The sequence below is a fragment of the Colias croceus genome, chromosome 19 (assembly GCF_905220415.1).
Source record: "Colias croceus chromosome 19, ilColCroc2.1".
Lineage (NCBI taxonomy): Eukaryota > Metazoa > Arthropoda > Insecta > Lepidoptera > Pieridae > Colias > Colias croceus.
Genome location: NC_059555.1, coordinates 3,505,647 through 3,533,562, shown reverse-complemented (window position 1 = coordinate 3,533,562; position 27,916 = coordinate 3,505,647). Strand labels below are relative to the sequence as shown.

The 27,916-nt window shown below is 35.4% G+C and overlaps 2 protein-coding genes across 3 annotated transcripts; one reads left to right on the top strand and one right to left on the bottom strand.

The window, feature by feature from the left end:
* Positions 1-223: 223 nt before the first annotated feature.
* On the bottom strand, positions 224-3,323 carry LOC123700350 (CDP-diacylglycerol--inositol 3-phosphatidyltransferase). The gene is made up of 5 exons (XM_045647541.1): positions 3,176-3,323; positions 3,034-3,097; positions 2,829-2,963; positions 1,995-2,312; positions 224-1,347 (listed from the first exon to the last, which is right to left on the bottom strand). The coding sequence occupies exons 2-5, from the start codon at positions 3,080-3,082 to the stop codon at positions 1,187-1,189; spliced, it is 663 nt and encodes a 220-aa protein (XP_045503497.1). The 5' UTR covers positions 3,083-3,097; positions 3,176-3,323; the 3' UTR covers positions 224-1,186.
* A 1,105-nt stretch (positions 3,324-4,428) lies between these two features.
* On the top strand, positions 4,429-27,916 carry LOC123700041 (actin cytoskeleton-regulatory complex protein pan1-like). Of its 2 annotated transcripts, none has more exons than XM_045647148.1 (9): positions 4,429-4,831; positions 14,358-14,465; positions 16,001-16,244; positions 17,173-17,308; positions 17,962-18,073; positions 20,362-20,463; positions 21,390-21,485; positions 21,699-23,025; positions 23,757-27,916. In XM_045647148.1, exons 1-9 carry the CDS (start codon positions 4,676-4,678, stop codon positions 23,810-23,812), a joined length of 2,337 nt encoding a protein of 778 aa, XP_045503104.1. In that variant the 5' UTR covers positions 4,429-4,675; the 3' UTR covers positions 23,813-27,916. The 2 variants fall into 2 exon arrangements, with proteins under 2 accessions (XP_045503104.1, XP_045503103.1); XM_045647147.1 differs by having other exon boundaries at positions 21,384-21,485.

Genomic DNA, 27,916 nt, shown 5'->3' with positions numbered 1-27,916 from the left:
CAAACGTCCGCCTATCACAAAAAAAATAACACTTCATAAAGAGTGTAGGTATTTTTTATTCTTAATCTAAATGCATATTAGTTTAGTCAGTACAAGTATGGTAATGTAAGTAAGTACAAGTAATGATATTAGCATTATTTTGGTATGGTATGATTTGGTAAATGTTAACACACTGTTAACATTATAGGAAAGCCGGTAACAAGGTTATATAATAAAAACTATATTTTCATTTTCAATAATTTATTTCACATCATTACATTTACAACATCAATTTGAGGAGTCAAGTTTCAAGAATAAATTAGACACCAAAAAAATACATGAAATTATTATAGCCATCATAACATCTTAAAAGTAAGCTGAAAATGCAACTAACAATGTTTTCCATCAGGAATATGTCATGAAACTTAGAGATAAATGCTAAAAATAAGGTCCAATACACTGTCTCTGTATCTTATAATATATTAAGTTCAAAAAATGATTAAAATGGAAATGAGACTTGTCAATGTTAATGGAACCTTGATCAAATATAAATGCTTCCACTTTATGATCATTATTGTATGTATTATCTTTTACTACAAGAGGGTGACAAAATATTTTATTTGTACTTACATTAAATCTTATCTTAATCTAGATTCTAGATAGTAACATCAATAAAATTAACGTAACCACACAGATTATCTTGTTGCCACATATAATAAAATATTTGGCTGTTTAAAAAAATAAAATAAAAATAATATGACTTCTAGAATCAAATTCATAATATAAGAACGCTTAAAAAATATCACAAAATCATTAAAAATTACCACAAATAATAATTAATATAGGCATAGGCGTAATGTTATTGTGAATGCTTTGTGTATAAAAAATAACTTCTCTATAATTCGAGACAATTAAACAAATAAAATTATAAATGGAACAAGTAAATAAAATTAACAAAGTAAATAGCTAAGCAACTTACATAGATAAAGAGTATCCTAATGATACTTTGTATTTAAATTTCAATGTGTCACAACAATATACCACTACATAAATTACATCAACAAAATTAGGTTGTTTTTATTAAACATATTAACGGAACCTAGTTTTAACAAACACGACAATGAATAAACTATGTCCTTTTAAACATGAGGATTATTAATATAATTTTTGGAACAAGGAATTTTGAAATTAGAAAACATATTCTTTACTAATTAGTTTGTTTGGCAGCGATGGCAGCTCTCTCCTGATTATCAATTGTGGCCAAGTTAATGGAGGCTACAATAGCATGGAGTACTGAGATCAGTGTCTTGACTAGAGCAACAGGCGCCGACAGAACAGCTATCATTGGAAATATTCCAATTCCGAAGACTGAAAGAATAAAGAAATAATGCATGATAATTTAAGTATTTTTTAGCTTTTGCCAATGTAATAAAATCATTTTGTACCAAATTTTAGATTTGAGTTTATTTACAAAACTGTATTTTTTTCATTATTAAATATTTGCAAAAATGTAATGTAAAATTTATAAAGGTTTATTATTCGAAATTTTTATCAAGGCAATAAATTTGAACCCAGTTTATAACACTTGTAAAGATAAATAGATATTTTTTGCAAACAAGTTTCCTGAGAATGTGAAAAAAATATAGTTATCAGGTAACTGATAAATTTTAGTGTCAACAAGGGATAGCAGGTGTCAATTAAATCTTTATTGAATACTAGCTATGTCCCACGGTTTTACCTGTATTGCTTGGCTCCTATTTGTCTTAGCATGATGAAAGCCTACAGCTTTCCTCAATAATTTGGCTATCTAACAATGAAAGAAATTTTCAAACACACAGTTTACAGCTCTGACCTGTAGTTCTTGAGATGAGCGCATTCAACCAAACACTCTTCAGCTTTATAATATTATATATGTATAGGTAACATGGTACTTTACTTATAGGTATAATTTTTGACATAGTAGGTGTATTTTGAGATACCTTAAATAAAATCAATTAAATAAGTTCAAATCTTACTTGTAAATCCTGTATAGAAGTAGCTGACGTACAGAGCTGCATAGAAGGCTTCATTCCCCGCGCACATGCAGAATAGCACTGTCTTATTTGTGTAATAAACATGCATAATCGGGTTTTCTGACATATCTATAAACTTGTGAGACGTCTTTCCTTGCAGAATTGACGCATGTAGGAAGATCCAATGGCATGTTATATCAATGATCATAGATATTTGGAACCAAAAGGTGTATTTTGGATAAAATGTAGCAAGGGTCATCAGGAGTCCAGCAGTACCAGCCCGGTCAGTGAGCTGGTCCAGCATTGCTCCAAATTTAGTACCTGTAAAGAACTGTGATTCAGCATGTCTGCATTGATAACAAATGATGCATCCTTTGAAGGAAACAGTCACCATCCAGTGACGTTATGATTAAGTTAAAAGTTATAACATTAATTAATATTATAATAAACCATTGTTTTACGTTTCTTATCTATATGTATAAAACTCAAAGGTGACTGATATAGTGATCTATCAACGCACAGCCCAAACCACTGGACGTATCGGGCTGAAATTTGGCATGCAGGTAGATGTCATAACGTAGGCGTCCCCTAAGAAAGGATTTCCCGAAATTCTTGCGGGAACGGGGAAAAACGGGGATGCACGTACAAAGTCGTGGGCGGAAGCTAGTTTAAAGATAAAATATGTATGTATAAAAATAACATATAATATTTATGATATAGACAGCGTAATAAAAGCTCAATACTAGACAAAGTAATATGATACCCTAAACTTGTCTCAAGGATAGAGAGCATTAGCTAATTCGATAAATTGAATTATAATAGACATAGCTTACTTACTTTGATTAAAATACCGCGCCGCATGACCATCGATCGCATCCAATAGGGCAGAAGTAACATAACATATACAAGAAAACCCACAATGCGTGGGCATATAGTAAAACGAGACTATAGCAAGTATAATCCGGGCATAGCCTGAAAAAGATTATATTATATACTTACTGAAAACCATTAACAAATATAGCCATGAAACAATAAACCTCACCAATGATATTGGGAACAAATAAGAAAATATTCTCTCTTGTTTCACTCATCTCGCGACGTAAAAGCTAAAACAAAAGGATAGTTATAAAATTATGTATTTAAATAATTGCAGATGGACCGATTCAAATAAGGGCGATGCCCACCTACGATACGTAGAGCTAAAATTACAGGAAAATCGTGAGTCGTGCCTGCAAACCAAAACTGCAAATGATAAATGATTCACAGAAATGATTGATATTTTAATGTTTTGGCGTTTTGGCTGTTTTGGCTTTTGCTATTTTATTTCCTGTCACCCGTCAAGTTTCACTTTATGACAGAAGGGCTTGCAGAAGGGCAATAGGGCGACCAAGATTTTCTCCACAGATTTTCTCAGTTTTTATTTTAATAATTTATTCATAACCATGGATACAAGTCTTTCAGTCGCAATCTTAAAGTAAGATTTTCTCAGTGGGATCTGGTGTTGCCATTCAAGAAGAAGAAGTCGGTAGGTCGGAAAGTGGTCGAAAACAAGTCAAAAACACATCGAAAACTTTTATTTGTAGAAACTCCTGCTTAGCCTATGGGCGTATTCAGAAAAAAAGCTTGAAACTTATAAGCGCTTATCGGCGCTTGTCAACGCTGGTTCGTTCTACACAAAGGAAGCAAGTTGAAGCAGACCAAAACAAATTTTATATGGCAGCGCCCAGCGCTGACCAGCGCTTGTTGAAGCTTGTCGGAACTTGTCGGTGCCGATCAGCGCTTATCGGTGCATGTTCATATATTTTCCTGCGCGGGTTACCAGCGCAGACAAACGCCGATAAGCGCTTGTAAGCGCTTATAAGTTTCAAGCTTTCTTTCTGAATACGCCCTATGTGTACCTACTACGATAAAGTCTTGGCTCAGTAGTCAGTATAAGCAAGGAGAGATAAAAAATGCCATGCCACAGAGAAATATTTTAATAATTTAACTTGATGAAGACTCGGACTATTTTTATAAAAATCCTCACAGAAAATCCCTTGAATGGTTATGCTCTGTGGTTATGCTGCAACAAACTATTAAACTACAACATGTTAAAATTTATCGTTTCAACTTTAAATCTTAATCGTAAAATGACAATAATATTTATTAAATTGATTTGATAGTACCAAGAAGCTTAATTAATGATAGTACAAAAAGTTTTTTTTTTTCTTTGGTTAGGTACTTCCAGTACTTCGTAGACAAGTCGTAGACCGTCCGTTTTAAAAACATTTGAAAATTTAAAAATTAGCAATAAAGAATCTATTATATTTCACCTTTATTTCCCTTTCACACCAAATTCTCACCTATAAAAATATAGCTTTCTTGGTTGCTTGGTGTTGTTGGCTGAAAAAAACGAATCGAAAGAAAAATAAAAGCTTCTATTTTTCACCACGTGAGGGCGTCAGGGACTCAAAGTCAAGTCATCCAAAAATCTAGAAATAAAATAGTTATATTTGTGAAAATGTTATTTAGAATTCATCAAATATGATGGATTCCCATTTTAAAGACATTGGGACTGTAGGTGAACTTAGGTAGAAACATTTTAAAATGATTATATCATAAATCACTAGTAAATTAACGACGAAAAGTGATTTTAGTGTTTAAAAGTCATAAGACTTGTGTCATCTGTCTGCTCTTCCTTCAAGATGGCTCCTTCACCGGAGTATGATAAGGAACCCAAAGCCCCTGATAAAAGTGTCGTTAGCATTTCCAGTGACGATTCGAAAGTTCATTATAATCACACGAAAGAACAGCCCACCATTTCCGACCAAAAGTCTGCAGTAACCAACAATGATGTGGAGGTGAGTTCACTTCTTTGCCTATTATTTTTTCGAATGTCTGTAAATAGCTCCGGATAGTTTTATTTTATCAAACGTTTTATAAATATTAATTTAAATACAATCCTGAAAAATATTTAACTACATTCCTTCCTCAATAGAACCTTAACTTCATCAACGAACGGCGATAACCAAATGTCTAACACAAAAAGTTAATTTTTCTAAAAGAAATTCTTCAGATAAGTATAAAAGAATTAAGTCTGTCTTTATAAAAATAATTTTATTTGTCTTGTACTGTGTACATGTATAAACCAAACAAAAAAGCTTATCACAGCTGATTCTTGACCTATAATTAAATTAAGTCTTATGATATTCTTGTAAGTAGAATATAATTGTGATTATTACATGTCCCTTCTTCAGTGAATTGTCATTAAAATTGGCTGATAAAAAAGGAATTCACATTTAGCTAGTCATATCCTTAATGAGTTATTTTATGTCTCTTAAAATAAAACATAGTTCATTACAAACATCCTGTTTTTAAATGTGTCAGTCAATTAATTTTATAACAAAAAAGATATGTGTATTATACTGATAGGTACCTATTTAGATTTACATTTAAAGTACTTAGAAATATATAATATTTTATTATAAGTTAGGTAATTCCTTAAACCAATATTCATATATTTTGACAATTCTTGCTACATCTGCATCTGCAGTTTACATTATATTATCTTACATTTAACTATTTATATTGCATATAATTTATTAGTAGGAACTTAAATATAAAAAAAGCTTTACCTTGCCAATTTCTATCAAAAGAATACATAGAATCAGTTTCTTAGTATCAGATGTCATATTACGGTAACTATTTCTCTTCCTATTGACAATAAGCAAATAGTCAAGTCATCTAATTGTATACAGGGTGTAATTGTTAAGTGTGCACAGGCGATTATTCCGTAACTATTGCAGATATCAAAAAAACTTTAAACTCATAAGTCATATTGAAAGTACTAGTTAATGAGTAAAATGAACATAATAACTATTTAAAAATAAAACGAGATATATCTAAAAATGTTACATACAGTTTATGCTATTCTAATTTCTATAAATCTAAATACTGTTAACCTATAGATTATTTTGTATTTGATTGATCAGTAAAAAACATACTTCCCATACCTGGTAAATAATGTTACTCCTAAAAATAATGACAAATGTTATTCTGTCTTAATGACTGATAGTTAAAAGTAAGTACAAACCCTAAATTTATCCTTTCTTTAAAATACTTTCCTGACTATAAATATAAATACGACAAAAAAGGAAATTACACGAGTACAATCAGCCTTTTATGCAAAATGTCTAATATATTAAAGGAAATATGGATATATTTATAGATATTAATAAAAACTGATTTCATTTTGCTGTGAATAATGTGATTGTTATCATTAATTGTAGATTTATTTTTTGGAGATATGATTACCATGAAAAATAGGAACATGGAAGAGAATTGAGAAATCCCTTAAACAGATCATGTAACACATGGGTAAAAGAATACTGCTATACATGCTATTCTTTCACATACATTATTAGTATTTTATGTTAATTAGTTATGATACCGCAGTATGTATGTTTGTAATAATGTATAAGCTATTAAATAAATTTCCTGTATATGGCAAGAAAAGAAATGATGTAAGGTTTCATATTATATATGCAACTAATGCATGTGTAGCTAATGTTAATATGAAGTTGTTTAAATACATAAGCCTACATGACTTCGTATGCATTTTTGCAATAGTACCTGTGGAGTGGTAAACATTAAACAATTCATATGTCACCATCATCTCATTGAATCTGCTATTTGATTGAATCACTAGCACATTCGCTGAATGACGACATTCAAATAAATGACTAGGCAGAATGTTGATTTAACAAGCGTCACCCAACATCCAACTAGTTAGTGGTTTGCTACATAGATCTTTGAACAAAGCAGATATAACAGTCGTCATATTGTTGAATAACCAGCGCATACATTGAATTTCGACAGAATTTATTTTTCAAAAGTCCACAAATGTTTCATCTTTATATGAATTTCAAATAATACAAAATAAAGCATCAACCCATACTATTCCTTTTCTCAAATTTCATTTGAACCAGTTTGCTAGTTAACGGTGTTCGCAACATTTCTCTTATGAGAATTTTTATGCCTGCATATAAGTTATGACTTACTGTCCAGTTTTCAAGATGCTTTTCCTGATACCAATTTACCACTATTTCATCCATCATAAATACATTTTTTTAACAATAACTGATATAGTTGCTTTCTTTCGTTCCTTGGTAGTAACCATCACAGAATTTATTTGATTTCATTACTCATGATTATAATTATGTAGAACATAATTTTAAGTGTATATATATTGTTAATTGTCTTCACAGCACATGCGAAATAATGACTATTTCTAGATTAGATTGAGATTACTACACTCTATTAGTTAAATAAAAGTTTGAATACTGTAGAAGTATGTTGTGCTTTGGTGTTATTGCTTGATAACGATGACGCTTTCTTAGTTCTCACTATATATTTGAGGAAAAATTATTTGTAAATAACAGATTCAAAAAATTGTGTACAGCTAATACCTTCGTTAAATACTTTACCATACATAGATAACCATTGTAATAAAGTAATGTCCTAATGTTTCCTAAAGGTGTTAAAAGTTTGTGCCCAATGTGTATCTGAATAGAAAAAGGATTTTACAATAAAATTCCATAATAATAAAAAGATTTTATAGAAAATGAATATTTCACAATAGCACATTTATCTTGGTACCTGCCAGTTGAATAATGCCTACTGCCAATTATTTTTCTTTTACGTCTGACTTTATTTGGTACTCCCCTAAGCTGTAATATATTATCTAAATTTGTGCCTACTGTTATTTGTGAATTATATATGGAACTATAATAATAATTAATATGATATAATAAGATAAGCTCATCAAATTATTGTATTGTTACCAATCCTTGATAATTGTACATATGATGTAGTTTCAAATAAATTGTCTGTTTAATTTAGCTAAAATGACTCAATTGTGATATACCTATATTACAAACAAACATACCAGAATATGTAAATGATAAATATATATATCACATGCTAATAAAAATAGCTGATAAAGACAAAAAAAAAATCATTTTTTTGAATAATTATTACTAGCTGCTTGTTCCGACTTCCGGTCCGCCCGGTTGACCCGTTATAAAAAAATAGGCAAGTTTTGTCGGTTTTCAAATTTTATCTTTATTAAACCTATAAAATATTTTTTTTTGTGATTATTCGACGTTACAACACCTAAAAATAGAAGTGTTTCTTCTTTATAATATGTATTAGTATCGATTCGATAAAAATATTAATACTTATAAGTTATAACATCTTTGCGCATTTGATTGAAAGCTTGCGTGCATAAACGCCACTCGATAATGTTTTATTGAACTTATGTTCCGGTGAAATATAAATTAAAGATATCGATTTTATGAGGAAAAAGATGCAATTCTGATAAGATTGCGACTTGACGCACAAAACGATGATACATATTGCATATTATGTACTTTAAAATGGTCCCATTGTTTGATAAAAACGTTACGGGATTAATAGGCAAGGCGGCGACACAGCCAACCTGGATTTGCATTTTACCTGGCTTTACTCTGCACAAGATTTCCGCAGAGGCCACCGAGTATAGTGGATTCACAAAACCGATTCTTGGCAAACATTCAACATTGCAGGTTATCGTTAAAATATCTAGCGCATCGTTAAGGTATTTGACTTTTTGAAATTGGGATATTTTATATGTTACCTGAATTAATTAATTATAAGCAATATTTTTCATATTTAAACTATACTTTTAGAGCCGTTGCTGACATATTTTTTGAATTGGAACTAAATATTGTAGTACATAAAATAACACCGGTAGGTTAATGTTGATGGTTGTTCAAGTTTTCTGCTATTTTATTGCGACAATTATGGATAATACAGTGGTACGATTTAGTAATCTAGGAATCTAAACTAGTTTCCTTTTTTGCGATTGTTGTACATAAAGTAGTATTATGTTACTTTGTTTACGTGCATGATTACCCAATCGTAGTCAAATCTATACATATAATAAATCTGTAGAAGGGTCAATTCTGTACATTGAAAATATTGAAAAAATAAATAGCAGGGGGTGTTACTGGATCGATACCAAACCCAAATATGTGATTAAAAAAATTTTTGTCTGTCTGTCTGTCTGTCTGTCTGTCTGTCTGTCTGTCTGTCTGTCTGTCTGTCTGTATGTGAAGACATCACGTGAAAACTACCGGTCCGATTTCGATGAAACTTGGTATAATTATACCTTATTATCCTGGGCGTAAAATAGGATACTTTTTATCCTGGAAAAATACGTAGAAAAAAAATAATCTTAATTTTTCAGTTATCCATAGACGTTGTTCTGTAGAACCGCGAACACACGTTGCGTATTATTATAGGCCTAGCCGTATTTGGGTCCAATAGATATTAACAAGATGTCATTGTCAGAGATACTCAAAATGGAGAAATAAACCATCCACTCGAAGACCGACATTCGCGCGGACGGAGTCGCGGGCGGAAGCTAGTGGGAAAATAAATCGATACAGGCATATAATAAATCTGTAGAAGGGTCAATTATTCTGTACATTGAAAATATTGAAAAAATAAATAGCAGGGGGTGTTACTGGATCGATACCAAACCCAAATATGTGATTAAAAATTTTTGACTGTCTGTCTGTCTGTCTGTCTGTATGTTCAGGCATCACGTGAAAACTAACGGTTCGATTTCGATGAAACTTGGTATAATTATACCTTATTATCCTGGGCATAAAATAGGATACTTTTTATCCCGGAAAAATACGTAGAAAAAAATAAATCTTAATTTTTCCGCGCGGACGGAGTCGCGGGCGGAAGCTAGTAGATAAAAATAATTATATGTAATTCTATATTACATCGAAATGGAGTTTTATTCAATATTGGATTTTATGCAAAAGCTTCAAGGCAAACGCAGTGAGAGTGCAATTATTTATATTATTAATTTCTGTGCTAATTAATATCTGCACAATTCAGAAGCGCTACGTAATTATATTAAATTAGCACGACTTCTTAAATTATAATTAAAAAAAGAAAGTTTGCGTTACTGTTTAAAGATATTGTTTGTAAATAATGTCCTTAACGATGCACCTACTGCCTCGTTTATTAGGTATGTCTTCGCGGATTTGTCCTCTGACTTGTCGCTGGCCACAACACAGCCACAAGTCTGGCGGACGTACCAATGAATGCCATAAAGTCAAATACTTTTTTTGTATAGAAATATATAGTATGCATTGGTTGTAATTATAAAATGTCTCAAAATATCTGTAATTCCATCAAAATTTCCCCATACGAACATTTATTTTTTATATAATATTATAAGTAAGTCTAAATAGCGTAATGCTGTTTGTAACTGTGTCTTTATTGAATGACTAAACTCGTTATTTTTTCTGGGTTCGAAGGTTACACAAAAGTTTATAAGCATGTATTTTTAAGCTTAAAAAAAGATAGATAAATTTTAATGCATAAATGTTATGATGTTAGGAAAACAAAATAGGGATGGCCGTGAGCAATGACTGAACGTAAATAATGATGGTGTTTTGTTTTTCATAAGCAATAAAATTAATATAAAAATCTGGCATAGCCTCTTAACACTTGTACTGAGTCAAAGTTTGTCAATACGGGAATAAGATTGGACAGTAAAAAAATATAAATACAACACAAACCACTTTACGCGTCTACATCTGAAGCTAATAGCCCTCGTAGCTTCTACTGCTCACATATTCAAGGTACCCGACTGTCATTTGTCACCACGTAAAACGTATATCGGCGATCAATCGACTCCTGCTAATTTCCCGTATAAAAGACGTAGCTATGCAATATCGAGACGGTGTTCCTCGTAAATAACGTTACATTTTGGCTCCGGTCCACGTCACCGCGGAACGCTGACACACTGTCTCGGTTTCTTGCTAAGGCTGTTCACACGATCCGTTGTTGACAAGCGATTTTAGACACGCTAATGCGATCGCTTTAACGTACAACAAGCTTTCTGATTAATTACGACGAACCAGTTATTGTTCTGTAGTTTTATTTTTCCGAAGGAATGCAGCGGTGTTTTTATCGTTCTTCCATTTCTTGAAAATAAATAATTCAGCGCGCCATTAGGATTAAGTTATTATTTTCATTTAGACTCATTTTGATAATAATATTTATTATTTATGGGTTAATTATTAAATGATATAAAATATTTATCTAAGCTTAGAATATACAGTCAATTAATATTTTTTCCATAGTGGTTTACTTCCTCTTTCGGTCTAATTAACAAAGAAAGAAGTAAAAATTCGCTCATCTGTACAATTTAGAATTAAAAATTTCGGCTTTCGAATTTCGTTGTCCTAATGAGGCAGACGCTAATTAAAATATGTTTGAATAGCCTTAAATATAAAAACGGTTTTATCCAACATCTCGACTTTTATCGGGGTAACCATCGAAAAGTTTCAGACTTTAAATTGTGAATTTTAACGTTCATTTATATTCATATACTTATATACAGGGTGACTGGTAATTCGACGTGATCCTTCAAAGGGGTTATACTAGAGGTCATTTGCAACAAATTAAGTCCAGCTAACCAGGGGTCAAAAATGGATGGTTATTGTGCTATGACCCTTTTCTTTTTGAGGTGATGCAAGTTTTGGGCAATTTTTTTTTTAAACTGATCGCTCATTCTTCGGCTTTCAAAAAAATATCAATTGAATATTAACAGTGTAGTAGTTATTTCATAATTGTTTTTGGTTAAAAGGCAGAAAATTTTCATATCAAAATCCGTCATAGCTCAATAACCATCCATTTTTGACCCCTGGTTAACTGGACTTAATTTGTTACAAATTACCTCTAGTATAACCCCTTTGAAGGATCACTTCGAATTACCAGTCACCCTGTATATTATTATGTTTCTGTGGGATCAGTAATTTCTGTGTCAACTATTTTTAATGCAACCTCCCAGTATTATTCACTTTTCACTCGACTGCAGAAAGGAAGTCTTGAAAACTTGTTCTACATTTGTGTCTTAATTTTTTTTTATAATCTGGGTCCGTATAACACATCTTAGGTCTTTGCACTTATGATTTACGTTTTAATTAAGAGTATGTAGGTTTCTTGTAACACGTGGTTTCATAAAGCTCTTGTTTTAATTTGAACGTACGTACGAAATTAATTACATTGCAACATATTTTCATTTTTATAATACAGAATTTGCGGGAGGTCGTATTTGTTAACGTACTCTAGTGAAATTTAACACATTGCTACCTTTGTTTAAAGATACAATGAATCGAAATTTGATATCTATGAGACTAGCCCAGCGCTACTGTTCTCAGTTTGAAATTTTGTGGTTTGGTACGTACGTGGATTCGTAAATATAGCTCAGGTAAAATATTATTCTAATATGTTTTTAGGTTGGATCGGTTAAGTAGCAGCTTGAAATAAAATTCTAAGTAATACATAATATTGTAAATAGGAAAGTATTATGGATAGATCTCAAGGTATGTTAGGTATGTTGTTCATTAAATATGTATCCATACTAATATTATAAATGCGAAAGTAACTCTGTCTGTCTGTTACTCAATCACGCCTTAACTACTGAACCAATTTGCATGAAATTTGGTATAGAGATAGTTATTTTGATACCCGAGAAAGGACATAGGATAGGTTTTATCCCGGAAATCCCACGGGAACGGGAACTACGCGGGTTTTTCTTTAACTGCGAGGGCGAAGCCGTGGGTGGAAAGCTAGTTTCAGATAAAGGACAGATAAAATACATAAAAGCTATTTTTAAGCTTGCTCTGTAAAACTGCGAAACAGATAACATTCCTTGAGCAAAATATTTTATATTGCCTATTGATTTTAAAATAATTTATTTTAATTTCCTAAGAAATTCATCGTCATTCATTAACCGCGCATTTGAATATAAATATCCCAGGAATCACCAGTACTAGCAATTTCGCACAACTAGTCATAACGTATAACTAAAATGAAGATTCATTGCATGATATTTTGTTCGCACCTCATGTCGTGACATATTGTTTACCTTTAGCATAAAATCAGCGAATCTTTTCTTGGATATCAGACGGAAGAAATAGAAAATACGCGCGTATAAAGTTCGCGTGTCCCTGCGGTTTCTGACAATTATATAATCTATGTAATATATAGATACGAAAATAAAGCGGGCACGTTAAATTTAACGTGTGAATCACCAATGTTTACAAAGTACAAAATAAAAAGCGGATAATCAATTGTGCTATATCCATTACAGACAAAGCTCCATCTGTGTTACATGAGACCTATCAGCTCTGTACTTATAGATAAATATCCCTGACAACAAATGAACGAATCACTAAAAATGCTCTCCAGTGTGCAAGGTAGCCTTGGAACTAATGATTCAGCGACCAATAGACCGAAACATTGTTACGAAAATTACGTGATCGCAAACATTGACTTTGTTTTTCTGATTACTATCTGTGCCTAATATAAGACTTCTGGCCTAGATTACACTAATTTTATGGATCACTCCCAGAGAGTGTAAAACGCAATTAGTTAAACAGGGAATTTGCACGTAGACACACTATGTATATAATTCAAATGTTTAAATCTATTTGTGATATTCCTTAATTCCTTTTATGTTAGTTTTCCTGTGTGTAAGTACACTGGAGAGGGGCGAATAACAATGTTCGAGTGGTCAGTTAAGTGTTGCGATCGAAATTTTTAATAGTAGCCGTGACCGTGGTCAGAGGTTACTGAGATAAAATTGACGCGATATGTCATTACGTAGATATTTGCTTTTTGTTCCAGCGATCGCCAGACACGGCAATATAATATAATATTGCCTATACGAACTTGTAACTAACTAATAATATATTATTGAATACGGTTACGCGGTTGTATATGTACATTATTTTATTCACTAAATAGATACCGGAATATTTAAAAGTTCCAAGATCGCTTTGCGTGTTCGAAAGAATATCCTCCTCACGCATTGATTTTATTTAAATTACCTTGTTTTTTTGCCGCTTAGAAATTCAATGAAGTACACCCAATCTCGTTACATAACCTTCGTTTTACGATTGGTTTTCAATAGCTATTCCAACGATAGAAACAACTGTTAGAGACGACTAATTACTTTGAGCGTTTTCGTGATACGTCGTTATCTTATCAATGCTGAGCTAATGTTACTTTCAAATTGTTTTGTATCCACTGGTGGAATTTCATTACGATGCAGCTTTGCTGCGAAATACTGATATAGTGTCATCGTTACAATTTATAAAACAAAGTGATTATGCAGTATAAAAGTCGATACTTTGAAATCGTATAAGTAAGCGTTTATTTTTAATTATATCTAGAGCAAACTGTCTGCATGTCAGTTAAAAATGTGTATTGTTTGGTGTTAGTGATTATATGAAGCATTTTGTGTGGTTACAGAATAAACATGTGGAGACGTTAGATGACGGCCAGTTGCGTGCCTTGCTGGATGAGGCTATCACCTACAAGTGTCCCAAAGATCGGGAGGGGAAAAGCAGTTTATTTAAGGTACAACTAACATAGCACTGCATTTTATGTTACATATTTCACTAATAATATCTTCATCAAGAAATTCAGTTTGTTAACAAAAACACACACATATTATTTAGTGTTAAAGATATCATTAGAATTAAATAATCCTGATTCTTACTCATACAGTTTATATTCGTTTTTTATTTGTGTCATGAGTGTAAACTTGTTAACAAATACTTTCGTGTTTTGTTACATAATTGTAAATATCAATTGAAAGTAGCGATGAAAACATTTGCACGTTAATTTTACAAATAGAAAAATTTAGCATTTTCAAGCATTCTTAGAAGAACCTGTTTTAAGTGGATTTACATAAAATTTACCAACTACTGATAATTTGTGCATTTGTAGAATATTTTGTTTTTTAAAGACACATACTTAAAATGTAATTAATAGATAATTTTTAAAGACAGAAGAAAATTCCACTTGGCTTATTCGATATGCATTTTTTCTACCTACTGGAAAGAAGGATAGTTATCAATAAAAATAACTATTAAAGAAAAAAAAACAAAAGATAAACAGTGTTACTTTAAGGCCGTGTACGCGGTCCGTGCGCTGTTTGGCTCAAATATGTGATTTTTCAAACCAGATTGTCCATCAACCACTTATCTTACAAACATATGAATTACTAATAATTTTAGGAAATTTTATTGTCTATATAGTTAGTTAAGAGTTTTTTTCAATTAATACAGTATTTGTGAATACCATCAAGATAACTGAGCCGATGATTACTTGATTTCGCTTTTAGTGTCAATTTCGAAGCTAAAAATATCTGAAATCGCTGACAGATCTAACACACAATTTTTTTTAACTAACTGCAAAAATCCTTATTAAAATAGTTAGTTAAAAGATTTTTTTATTTTGGACTCCTAACTTACGAAATTAAAATCCGAACAATGTGAATTTTTTTAGAAATTATAGTCGACAAAATGATTATTTTCACCAAGATATTTGACTTAGTTTGATATAATTTTTACATATTGCAATAAAAGAACGTCTTACTTATAAGATAAAATTTAAAAAATCAACTAAGGTACCTCTATTATTTTTCTACAATTTTTTTTAAAGTACTATAAAACACTGCGCGCGACCCGATTAAAATCAGTCGGCAGCGAGCCTTTCCAGAGAGAGGACATGTTGCTCGGCGCTCTCCTGTGGACTTATGCTGTTCATAGTAAAAGGATAGCGCAAGCCGCGATCTATCGTAATAGATCGCGGAGATTTTGACTTGCGTTAAATTGAATAAGCCCTCTTAAGAGCAAATTTTTTACATAAAACACTTGCTCTGGGTCCACCCAAATTGACATAATTGTGATACAAACAAAAACCTATATGCTCTAAGCCTGTATCTCACTTAGGAACAATGTACTTTTCTCCATATTCATAACAAATAAATGAGCAAACATAAAACGAATATTTCCCCTTCACAACGCTACTGTAGATAAAGCCAATACGTGTCAAACGTTAAGCTCGTGCGAAGGCTGTCGCGCTTCACAAATACGCATCCGATACAGGAGCTCCTTGAGGAGGTGGAGCAGGACGAGGAGGCGTGCGAGGCGGCGGCGCGCAGCTGCGGCGCGCGCGGCGGGCGGCGCAACCGCGGCCGCCGCGAGCACCACTCGAGCCTGCAGGACCTGGTGGCCGCGATGGCCGCCGAGCCGGCGCCGCGCCGCCGCCCGCACCACCACCCGCACGGCGCCAGCAGCGTGTCCGCGCGCACGCACCACGGCGGCAGCCTGCCCTCCGGCGTCGACACATGTAAGCGTGAGCACAACTGTTTGTGTGTTTCCCCAGGAACTACCACTACGCCTTCCCTTGACTAGGATATGTGGAAGCATTAAATAATAAAAAAACACTCTATTGCACACACAAAACAACAAACAAACAAAAATAATACACAAACAAGAGAGAGAGAAGAAGCGATATCTTCCATTCAATCAAGCATGATTGTAGAACGTTCTAGATTCTAGAAGGTATTTTTAGAATCGGTCGTTTTAAGAACATGTGTTTCCTGCACAATGTCCCATAGCTTACCGAGGCAGGATCTTGCCATTATAATATGCTAATGCTTTGGTGTGTTTAATGTTATTTATGTTTAAAAGGTATGGTGGTGATACTCCTTTCCTTGTTCTATCTCTTAAAACAAACTATAAAGGTATTTCCTTTGCGAAAACCAACATAGAGGAAACTATAATTGATGAAAATCCACTATATTTTATACTTCTTTTCCTTGTTCTAATTCAGTGGCATTATTACGATTATTGTCACCAATTTAAGTTGTTCAAATCAAGCAGGTAACATCTAACAGCACGCTGGATTTTGTTTTTAGTACGAATAAGCTTCCCGCGCGCGCGCCTTTCATCCTTACGCGATAAGTAGTTGTAAATCAGCTACCTATATCACTACATAGTATAAAACAAAGTCGCTTACTCTGTCCCTATGTCCCTTTGTATGATTTAAAACTACGCAAAATCTTTAAAACTACTTTAAATCTTTAAAACTACGCAACGGATTTTGATGCGGTTTTTTTTTAATAGATAGAGTGATTCAAGAGGAAGGTTTTAGTATATAATTTATTAGGTTTTAACAAAGCTGGCGAAGCCGCGGGCGGTAAGCTAGTTATGTATAGAACATTAAAGATTATAATATGTGAGATAGTTTTCTCATTTCCACACTACATTTCCAGCTTTCCTGCTAAGCGAGGAGCCGACACGCGGCGGCTACCTGGCCACAGTGCGCTGCGTGAACCCGCCGCCGCTCGCCGAGCGACGCGTGTCCGCCAGCGACGCCAACGCGCCGCCCGACGTTGAACTTGTTACCAGGTACGACTGGGGATCATGCGAAAGTGGGACGTGGGGAATGTTGATATTGTGGGTCTGTGGGTTATGCCGTGTTGAGAAAATTTATGAAAAATAATTGTTAATTTTAATTTGTTAAATTCTGTACAAAAAAGTTTTGCGTAACAAGGAAAAAATATAACCAAGTTTAAAAATATAATGAAATAACCCTCAATTTATTATCTTTAGAACAAGAGAAATAATGTTCATATTAATTAAATGTAAAGTACGAATAAGTTTAATTTTCTTAACTTTATCAGCGAAAATTATGAAAATGTGACCCAACCTTTATTGGGTTAAAGTCCTTCTAATGAAATAACTGTTGATGATGTTGCGAATATGTAAACTATAACGGTAATAAGATGTAATAAAATGCGATCATTACACATTTAGTCTGCATTCATAAACGGACGCAAATAGATAATAATTTCGGATAACGATGAAGGTTGAATTAACCGTATTGTGATATAATAGTAAACAGTTTTCATAAATCATGTTCGATACAAGACTTAAAACAAGTAACTAAATAAAATTCTGAACTATTCATATATCGTCGGTATCATCTATCACCATACTTTACAATAATCTAATTCGTAAATACGTTCCCAAATGTATGACGTGACATTGGTTGTCCACAGACGGAGTAAGCCAATGTTCCCGATGACGTACACGGCACGGGCGACGCTCGAGATCGGCAGCGGCAGCGTGTGCTCGGGCCGCGCGGTCACCACCACCACCGCGTCCAACCAGGTGCGTACCACCACTCTCCCGCCGCGCCCCCAGCGCGCTTCCTCCGCGCCCCGCGCTCCCGCGCCCCGCGCCCCCGCGCCCCGCGCCCCCGCGCCCTCACCCGCACCCCCCGCGCGCCCCGCCACCGCCGGCCCGTACGACAGCCAACTCAAACTGATGAACGTTTTCACGCGCGACGCCCGTCCCCCCGACAGTGGTGGTATCGCCCGGTATACGGACAGACAGGCCGGACCCGGTGGACTGAGTGGACCGCGCGGCCCCGACCGCACCCCACATGGATACGAATCCGATACAGAACACGAGCGATGGACGCACACTGTCGAACAGTGGTATGAAAACTTGGCTCAGTATGCGCAGCCCCCGATTCAAGATCGCGTATTCTATAATTGTAAACGACAGTCTGATGCGGCACAAAACGAATTCGATGAGAATTCAGATAAGAAAAGTATTACGAATGTTTCGGAAGCAGATATTTTTGATATTAGTCCTACATTTATAGATAGAGCCATTGATCACTCTAAGAGACAAGGCAAAACTGTTAAACAGAGTAGTGTATCGAATGTTAACCAATATGATAAATCTGATAGCATTCCATTAAACGTGCTAGACAACAAAAACAGGGTATTAAGATTAAGTGATAGTTACGAAAGTGATATTAGTCTAAGAAAAATATATAGAGATAGGGTGGGCAATGATTTAGTTCCTCCAAAATTATCAAATATAGTTAACCCTAAAAATATTAGACTTATGACTATAGCCAAGCCTAAACCATTAGAAGATCTGAAAATAGAAACTGAATTTAAGGCGATACCTCAAGAGAAAGCCTCGTCGAAAAACATAATTATAGAAAGTGTTATTCCTCACACAGAAGATGCATTAAATGAAGCAGGTGGAAGTAAAGAACAGAAAATAAAAGAAATTGATGTACCTGCTCGTGCATCGAGCCCAGAAAAGTGTGAAGAAAGTGACAAAGAGACTGATTTTGAAACAATCCCAAAACTTAATAAGGAATATTTGGAGAATGAACCGCTTAAAAAGCATGGCGAATTCAATAAAGATATAGAAATCCACGTTAATAAAAATGATGTATCCGTTCAGGCATTGGGCCCGGATAAATGCGAAGAAAATGAAAAAGAGACTAATTTTGAAAAAGTCCCAAAACTTAATAAGGAATATTTGGAAAATGAGCCGCTGAATAAGCATGGCGATACCAATGAAGACACACAATTAAATAGTCACAAAAATGAAAATGTTGTATCCGATGTGACATTGGGCCTAGATAAATCCGTAGAAAATGATAACTCTGATTTGGAAAGATACTCAAAACCTAATGAAAAATACTTGGAAAATAAACCCCTGAATACGCAAGGAGATATCAATGAAGTCTTACAAGTAGATAGTCACATAAATGAAAAAGTTGTATCCGATGTGACATCCGATGTGGGCCATAGCCCAGATAATGCCGTAGAAAATTATAAAGAGACTGATTTTGAAACAATCCCAAAACTTAATAAGGAAAATTTGGAAAATGAGCCGCTGAATAAGCATGGCGATCCCAATGAAGTCTTACAAGTAAATAGTCACATAGATGAAAATGTTGTATCTAATGTGACATTGGGCCCAGATAAAGCCGTTGAAAATGATAAAGAGTCTAATTTAGAAATTCCAAAACCTAATGAAGAAAACTTGGAAAATGAACCCCTGCATACGCATAGTGATACCAATGAAGATATACAAGTAGACAGACAAAATTATATCCTAGATAGCCAGTATAATACTGTGGAAATATTGGATTCTGTTAATGTTCAAACTATCACTAGCAACGAGCAAAGCTCTTACTTAGTTCTAGAAAATAATGTTATGGTTCAATTGAAAACTGAAAACAATGAACCATTATTGCTTGATGAACTTCCAAACAATTCCTACGTCTTTCTAACCTTTCCCGATGATCTCATGCAACCAGCTTTTAACATAAATAACAATACCGCTACTATAACAGAACTAAAAAATAATGAATCTGATAGTACAAGTAACCATATTGACAAACAAACCAAGAAAACTAAGAAGAAAAATAGAAAGAAACAAAAAGAAACAAACACTGTAAAGAAGGAATCGTCTAAAAAGGACGCTTTAGAATTAATTATGTATAGCGATCCCTCGAAAACAAGCATTAACAACAAAGGGGTGTCTAATAACGAAACAGAGAAGGTAGGAGCTTTAGTATTCCCGTGTGCTTCAAGTGGCGCGCGTTATAGAGAAGTTACTAAGGAAACATTTGTTAATTTCAGGTTGACTCTGCTATACCATTTAGTTGCATCACAACACCGGAGGTTGTGGCAAGTTGCAACACGACGTCCACTACACAGTCCACGGTCGCTGTCGATCCGAAGGTGAATTCTAGTAATTTAGGCTTCCTGCTGTATTTCCAATCTTCTTTGCCAGTAGTTGATCTATAACTCACACCCTTTACCTTTTCAATACTTTGCATATTAAGAATTTGGTGTATTTTAAGAATTTATAAAATAATTTTACAACTTTTTCAATACTTTGTACACATTTTCATGACATTCATTGATTAACTCAAATCGATTACTCAAACACTTACTAGCATATTTCCGAAAATAGGAGCTGTTCTGTTATTGATAGCGGCGTTTGATCGATTCCATAAAAAGTGATTTGGGCCACAGACCACCTAACCTACGCAACGATTCGATTCGAGTAAAATTTTTTTGTTTCACTGTTCTCATGAAAATGTTTTTGTTTTTGGTTCTATGAGAGTACTTCTGTCTTTTCTTTGATTTCGAAATAAATCTAAATTTTCTCTAGGTCATTCTCAAAGTAGTTATTTGATAAATTTTTGGATTCATTTGTTATTTTCTATTTTATTATTTTGTAGTTTTTGTCACTATTACAACAGCAAAAATAGAAGAGTAGGAGTTCCCGGGTTCGACTCCCAGGATTAATGTAATTTGGTTTGCTCACTGTTACACTACGATCGAGTAGGTTCCACCCCTAAATAGATGGCGGAACGTGCGTACGCGAGACGCAAGTTACAACGCTCGCGGGGAACAAGGGCGCGTTTCGGTTTAGCGGTCTGTGGCCGGCGCTCAGTCGTGTGTGTGCAGCCGCTGCAGCTGGACTCGTGCTGTCCGCGCCGCCCGCACAGGTACCGCACTCCACACACGCATTCCGACACGTACATGTGCTGTCAGAGTAAATGGTGTGAGGTATACTTTGCTAAGCCTACTTGCGACTGTCGATGTGTAGTTTGATGTTTGTTCTATATTTATTCGGTGTTGTTTTGACTCAGCAACAGCCCCGCAACGTGTTAACGACGACCACCTTCAGCGGGCTGCCGCTCGCGCGGCCCAACTACGGCTCGACCGCCTGTTCGTCCGCGGACGATTACAAGGTACGTGCGGCCCGGGGACGGTTCGCCGTTCTTTCGTCCACAGCTTGCCTTCTTCATGCGACACGCTTCTGCCCGTTCACGAGAATGCACATTAAAATGTAACACGTCACTCACGCAATAAACATTGCTGCGGTCGTCTTCATCGCGATGAGCTATTTGTAATGACGCCCCCGATTCTAAAACGACTAACGGTAATTTTTCCTTTTCATTCAGGTGCCTATACTCACTGTGCACTACCGTTTACAGAAATCTCTAGACGAAAACGGCAACGCGGTACACGGATTCGGTTCGCCCGTATCCGGATCTAGTCAACACAAGAAGCCGCGGAGGAAAAAGTCATCGAAAAACGAGACCGTCATCAAGTCGCACCAGATCGACGGTTACCAGGGCAACAAGGACCTGAACGAGGTGTTGCGTTTTATCGAATCGAACGCGGACGGCGCCCGCGCTCACAAGATGGGGCGCAAACACAAGGACGACTGCGACGACAAGGGCAAGAAGCGCTCCGCCGAGCGGCGCAAGGACAAGGGCGCCAAGATCACGCGCGCCTCCTCGCTCGAGGAGCTCTCGCGCACCAAGCTCGAGGACCTCACCGCCAAGGGCGCGCCCGCCAAGCCGGAGCGCCGCTCGTGGGGCGACGACGCGCGCGCCGCGCTGCTGCTGCCCGACGACGAGCTCACGGACTTCCAGACGGTCACCAAGCGCCGCAAGCCGCGCCGCCGCGCCGACGAGCTGCCGCCCGCGCCGCGCCCGCGCCCCGCGCGCCGCGCCTCGCCCTCCGCGCCCTCCGCGCCGCCCTCCGACCGCTCCAACGACTCCAACGACGACCTGGACTCGGTGCACTCGCTGCCCGCCGACGCGCCGCAGTCGCGCTCCAAGCCGGCGCCACCCGCGCCCTCCGCGCCCCCCGCGCCCCCGCCACCGCCGCCCGCGCCGCCCGCCGTCCCCGTGCCGACCGCTTCGTACGCGGACATCGCGCGCACGCGGCACAACATCCCCGACTTGATCGAGTCGTGCAACTTCTACGCGGAGGGCGACGGCGAACAGAAACAGGAGCCGCCGCCGCCTAACCCGAAAATCACCCCGCCCGTCGCCGCCGACGCCGTCGATTATCCGGCTCTGAACGCGAGGCGGCCCCGCGACAAGCCGGCCGCGCCGCCCGCGGCCCGCGTTCAGCGGAAGGAGCGACCGGAGGCGGGCCGGCCGGCCGACATGCCCGCGCCGGACGTGGTCGCGGACCGGCGGCCGCCCGTCATTCTGCTCGACTCGGAGGCTCGGCCGCGGGACATGGATGGCGTGACGTTCGGGTTCGACATCAACGAGCAGCTGCTGAGCGGGCCCGCGCGCCGCCCGCGCTGCGACCTGCTGCGCGACGCGCCCGAGGGGCGGGACGAGCGCGGGGCGGCCGCGGGCGCGGGCGGGGGCGGGGCGCGCGGCGGGCTGGCCGTGCGCGCGGGCTGCCTGGCGCTGCGCTACGTGCCGCCCGACCCGCCCGCCGACACCGCGCATCTGCACCAGATCATCGACTATGTTGGATCCGGTGAGCGTGCATACATATTGTTTACGACATATTTAAATATGAATATACATAAAGACTCTAGTAACTGAATATTTAAAAGTCTATGAATTATAAATCACCTTACTAACTTGCTTTAACAGTCTATGATAGTTAAAAGTTAATAGAATATATTATGTACTAGCTTCCGCCCGCGACTCCGTCCGCGCGGATGTCGGTCTTCGCGTGGATGGCTTATTTCTCCATTTTGATTGAGTAACTCTGACAATGACATCTTATAAATATCTATTGGACCCAAATACGGCTAGGCCTATAATAATACACAACGTGTGTTCGCGGTTCTACAGAACAACGTCTATGGATAAAACTGAAAAATTAAGATTAATTTTTTTCTACGTATTTTTCCAGGATAAAAAGTATCCTATTTTACGCCCAGGATAATAAACTCAAACATTCATTTATTCAATTAGACTACTATTTAGTAGCACTTTCGAATAATTTCGAAAAATTAATAAGGTATAATTATACCAAGTTTCATCGAAATCGAACCGTTAGTTTTCACGTGATGCCTTCACATACAGACAGACAGACAGACAAAAATTTTTTAAATCACATATTTGGGTTTGGTATCGATCCAGTAACACCCCCTGCTATTTATTTTTTCAATATTTTCAATGTACAGAATTGACCCTTCTACAGATTTGTTTATAAACAAAATATATAATATCATTTTCATCAATCTAAATACATTTCAGCATGGGAGGACGTGGTGCGATGCGGCGGTGGCAAGGTGCGCTACTTCATCGAGTAGCCGCGCCCTGAGCCACGCAGCGCTCGGGCAGCAAGTGGCGCGAGCCCGACAGACTATAGTGTAGTGTGTGACACGCGAATGAACTTTTCGTACGCAGTGTTCGTGCGCAGAGTACGCGCGCATTGTACGTACGCAGTGTACGGTCCCGTCTCGAACACGGAGCGGCGCCGCGTCCGCGTGTCAATGTTCTGCTTCTCGAGTGTCGAGTACAGTGTACAGTGTGGAAGGCAGTGTATCTAGTGAAGTGATCCTCTGTGCAATAAGAGCTTCCGCTTGCGTGCGATCGCGCCGCGCCTCGACGTTTGCGACTTCGCTTTTAATCCAAAAATATATCATAGTGTGGCATCGCTGTGAACACTTTCCTTTTCGCTTTGTAAATAAGTGTTAGAGATCCTAGAGCTTATTTGGAGCATTTAATTATTTCCTTTTCTGTGTCTACTGAAATCTCGGCTAGAAGTGTCGCCTTGGGAGGAGGGAATGCAACAGGTGCTAAACCTCTGTCTACGATGGCTGAATTCAGCTCATATTGTGCTGGGTTAATTTATGGGACAGGCAGAAATGCCTGATGGACATTTTCGTTTTATTTGAAAGCATGCTTATGTTGTTTATTTTGCTTGAGTTTTGTTATATAATCACAATTATATATATAGGGTCTCTCTAACTATATTAGCTACTTGTATCTTATTTTGTTATGTATTTTTTAAGTTTTACTATTTTATACTAAAGTTTGGTTTATATAGTGTTATATATGATACATAATATTATATAATACAAAAAGTTTTATTCACATTTTAAATTGTAAGAGTTCATTTTATTATCACTCAAATATGTACTACATATTTAACTATACTATATTCCCCACTTTTGTGTTTGCTAATATTCCTAAAACATTAAATTTACTGTATAAGTAATGTTTCTATACAATATTTTCTTTTTGTTGTGGGACTCATCATATAATTAAGATAAATTATGGTTATTTTACTACATTGTTCGTAAATGTAATGTAACGTTTGTGCAGCCTGAGGCGACAAGTATTCCACTTTATTAATAATTGTACACAAAGTATACAAGAAACATGTTCTATGTTATATACAGAAATTCAAACATTAAAAACAAAGATACTGCCTGTGTTTCAATTTTTTAATCTTAATGATTCAATGTTTAAACATTACCTCTCATTTTCTATAAGATATATTTGGGATATATTTATAACCTGGCTAAATAGATGGCTTTACAGTTCTACTTGAAAAATAATTTTCAGTTGTTAAATAGACTTGTTACTGATTAGTTAATTATTTATCGATTCAAAGCTAGTCGGAAAATATTTCAGTTTGTCAGAAGCATATTATTTTTATAAGTATAGATATTATTGATTGCTAAAAAATTTGTTCATGTAGTCGAAAGTGTATGTCTAGTAATTAAATCGTGTTAATATGTCGTAAAATAAATTATTAATGTCTATTGTAAGCATAGAATAATACCTAAATGTGAAATTATGTAAATAAAGCTCAGTCATTAATAAGTCTCGCAGAGGACTTTAAGTACATCATATCTTGATTTTACTTTCCTATCGATCCTAAGGTTAATATCAAGTTTGTCGTTATAAATGGGTGTGTAATAATTGTCGTACTATATTATATATTTCAAACATTCTGTGTAGACATAATTAAGAATTTTACTTCTAACACATTCTTAGAACCATTTTAAAGTATGATGAGCTGATTTTAAATAGTATATCGAAAAATTAATGTTTAACCCTATTCATCTTAAATTTATTTAAATGTGCATTGTAGCGATTTTAAAATTTGAGCTTACATGTAACTATAACTTCTCCCTAAGAATATAAGCCCAGGGAACATTTTCAATTGTGTCAACACTTTGGGAACTGAAATAATCTAAGATTAATACATAAAATTATTCAATTAATGTGTGACATAATCTCACACAAATCTTACAAATCGAACAACTTAATATATTTACAATGCAATACACAAAGTATCCATATTCATATCATTCTAATACTTTTAAAATCAAGGCTAGCTGAATTTAATACAAGTTCAAAAAATAACTGTATATAACAAACATCTGAATTGTATATTCACATAATATGAGCTGTTTAATCATGTTGAGAGATAAACTGCCTTCTTTTTTGGATGTTAAAGTCTTGATATTAACTGATATTTAACATGGTTATTGATCAATGTCCGTCTTTTCGTTTTTTTCATATTCCATGATGTCATTTAATGAAATTAAACATCATTAAAACAAAATTTTCTCAATATTTTAGGCATTGCGTGAGTTACTTGCTTTTTTAATTTACTGCATATAAGAAAAATTGTCTGTGAGTTCTCGCAATTATTGTGAATGGTAACATTTGCATTGTTTCGTTAATGTGTTGTTAAACTTGTGTGTTTAATCATTTTTTAGTAATATTAATGGGATATTTCTAAATTAATTGGAACCATGATCTTTTAAATTTATATAGCAAGTACACACAAATTCAGTGTATATAAGTGTCATTATTACATTTGTAGACCAGCATTTAATAAAAATATAAAAAAAAACAAGACTAAGAAAAGATGCACTTAATTTTTGAAGAAGTTATTACTTAAGTCATTTGTATATGCTAGAATTTCTTGTAACTTTTGTAAGGGCTTTGAGAGTTTGGAGTTGACCTCGTTTTTATAAACAGACACATTTCTGTTAATTTGAAATATAAACTCACTTTGTGTAACATACTATGCTTTTATATTGTTAAAGGTTTTCATTTATTTCATGAACAGAAGCTCATATCAAAGGTATAGAAATAAAATAATTTATTATTTCTTTTCCTTGTAAAATATGTAAATAGATACGCGAAAACTATTTTAATTTTTATCATACTAAGTGATCGGTATTAGTTATTGTAGAAAAGGTCTCAGGGCTAGTTTTACGAGAGCTCTGGCAGGTACTGCTTCCAAAAAATTACCAAAATTAATTATCTATATTAAATACATGAAATACAATTTACTTTTTGTTTTATAAATATAAATCGATAGAAATCTTATATAATAAATAAATGACTATAGTCAATTTATAGTATTGGTTTTGTTATTATTTTGTACTTAAAAATGTATTTAGCTAAATTTTATGTAATTTGTAAAAAAATTCAACCATTTAGCAAAAAAAAAAAAAACTTGCCGGTTTCACAGCTTCTGGATATGTTCTGTTTAACTCATCTCTCAAGTAGAACAACACCAAATAAATTAAGAAAATTAACATCAAAAAGTGTTAAATACGATATCAGGAACCTTATCATCAAGTTGTGAAACCGGATCTTAAGCACCTTCATTGTATCTATTGAAGGAAAGCAGACCTCGCCAGCTCTGTATAAAATGCTTGGATTTAATGTCATGTTTCAAAACAAAGCTTTTTCATTTATTATGCTCTACTTCTTGAGATCTAAAATAATTTGTGTTAAAGAGGTTTATAAAAAATGTATAAAAATAGAAAAATTTGAGCTCATGTATGTATTTATATTCCCTTTGTAAGAATGAGTGATATCGCTTTGAAAAGCTATGGGCGAAGTATAAATGTATAAAACAAAATAATTAAACGGAAATAAACCTTTGTTCGTCTCATTCTCTGCTATCAATTGTGTCAAAACTATACTTACTGAGTGACTTATACACCATTTAAAATACATTGACCACCAATTTGGTAGTTATTTTTAATGTACTCAGGGATTGAGACAATTATTGATGACAAACATTTATTTTATATCGATATATGGATAATTTAACTGATTTACACCTAACTTTCCCGATTCTATATTTTTACTCTGTTTCATATAGTTATTATAAAATATTTAATGATCGAATAAAGAAGTCTTTATTTATACCTAATATAATATGTATTTGTTTTATACGTACGTAAAATGCAAAAACGCGTTTACCTTCAAAGTTACTATATTATCTTTATTTTAAGATTAAAACAGAGTAAAAGTTTAGCAACGTTTTTAAACTGTAAATGATTTAATTATATAAACCATGCTGTAACCAACTACAATTTACAGATATGTACTTTTTCACTGTTTCCGTTTTCTTAATAAAAATGTTGAAATGA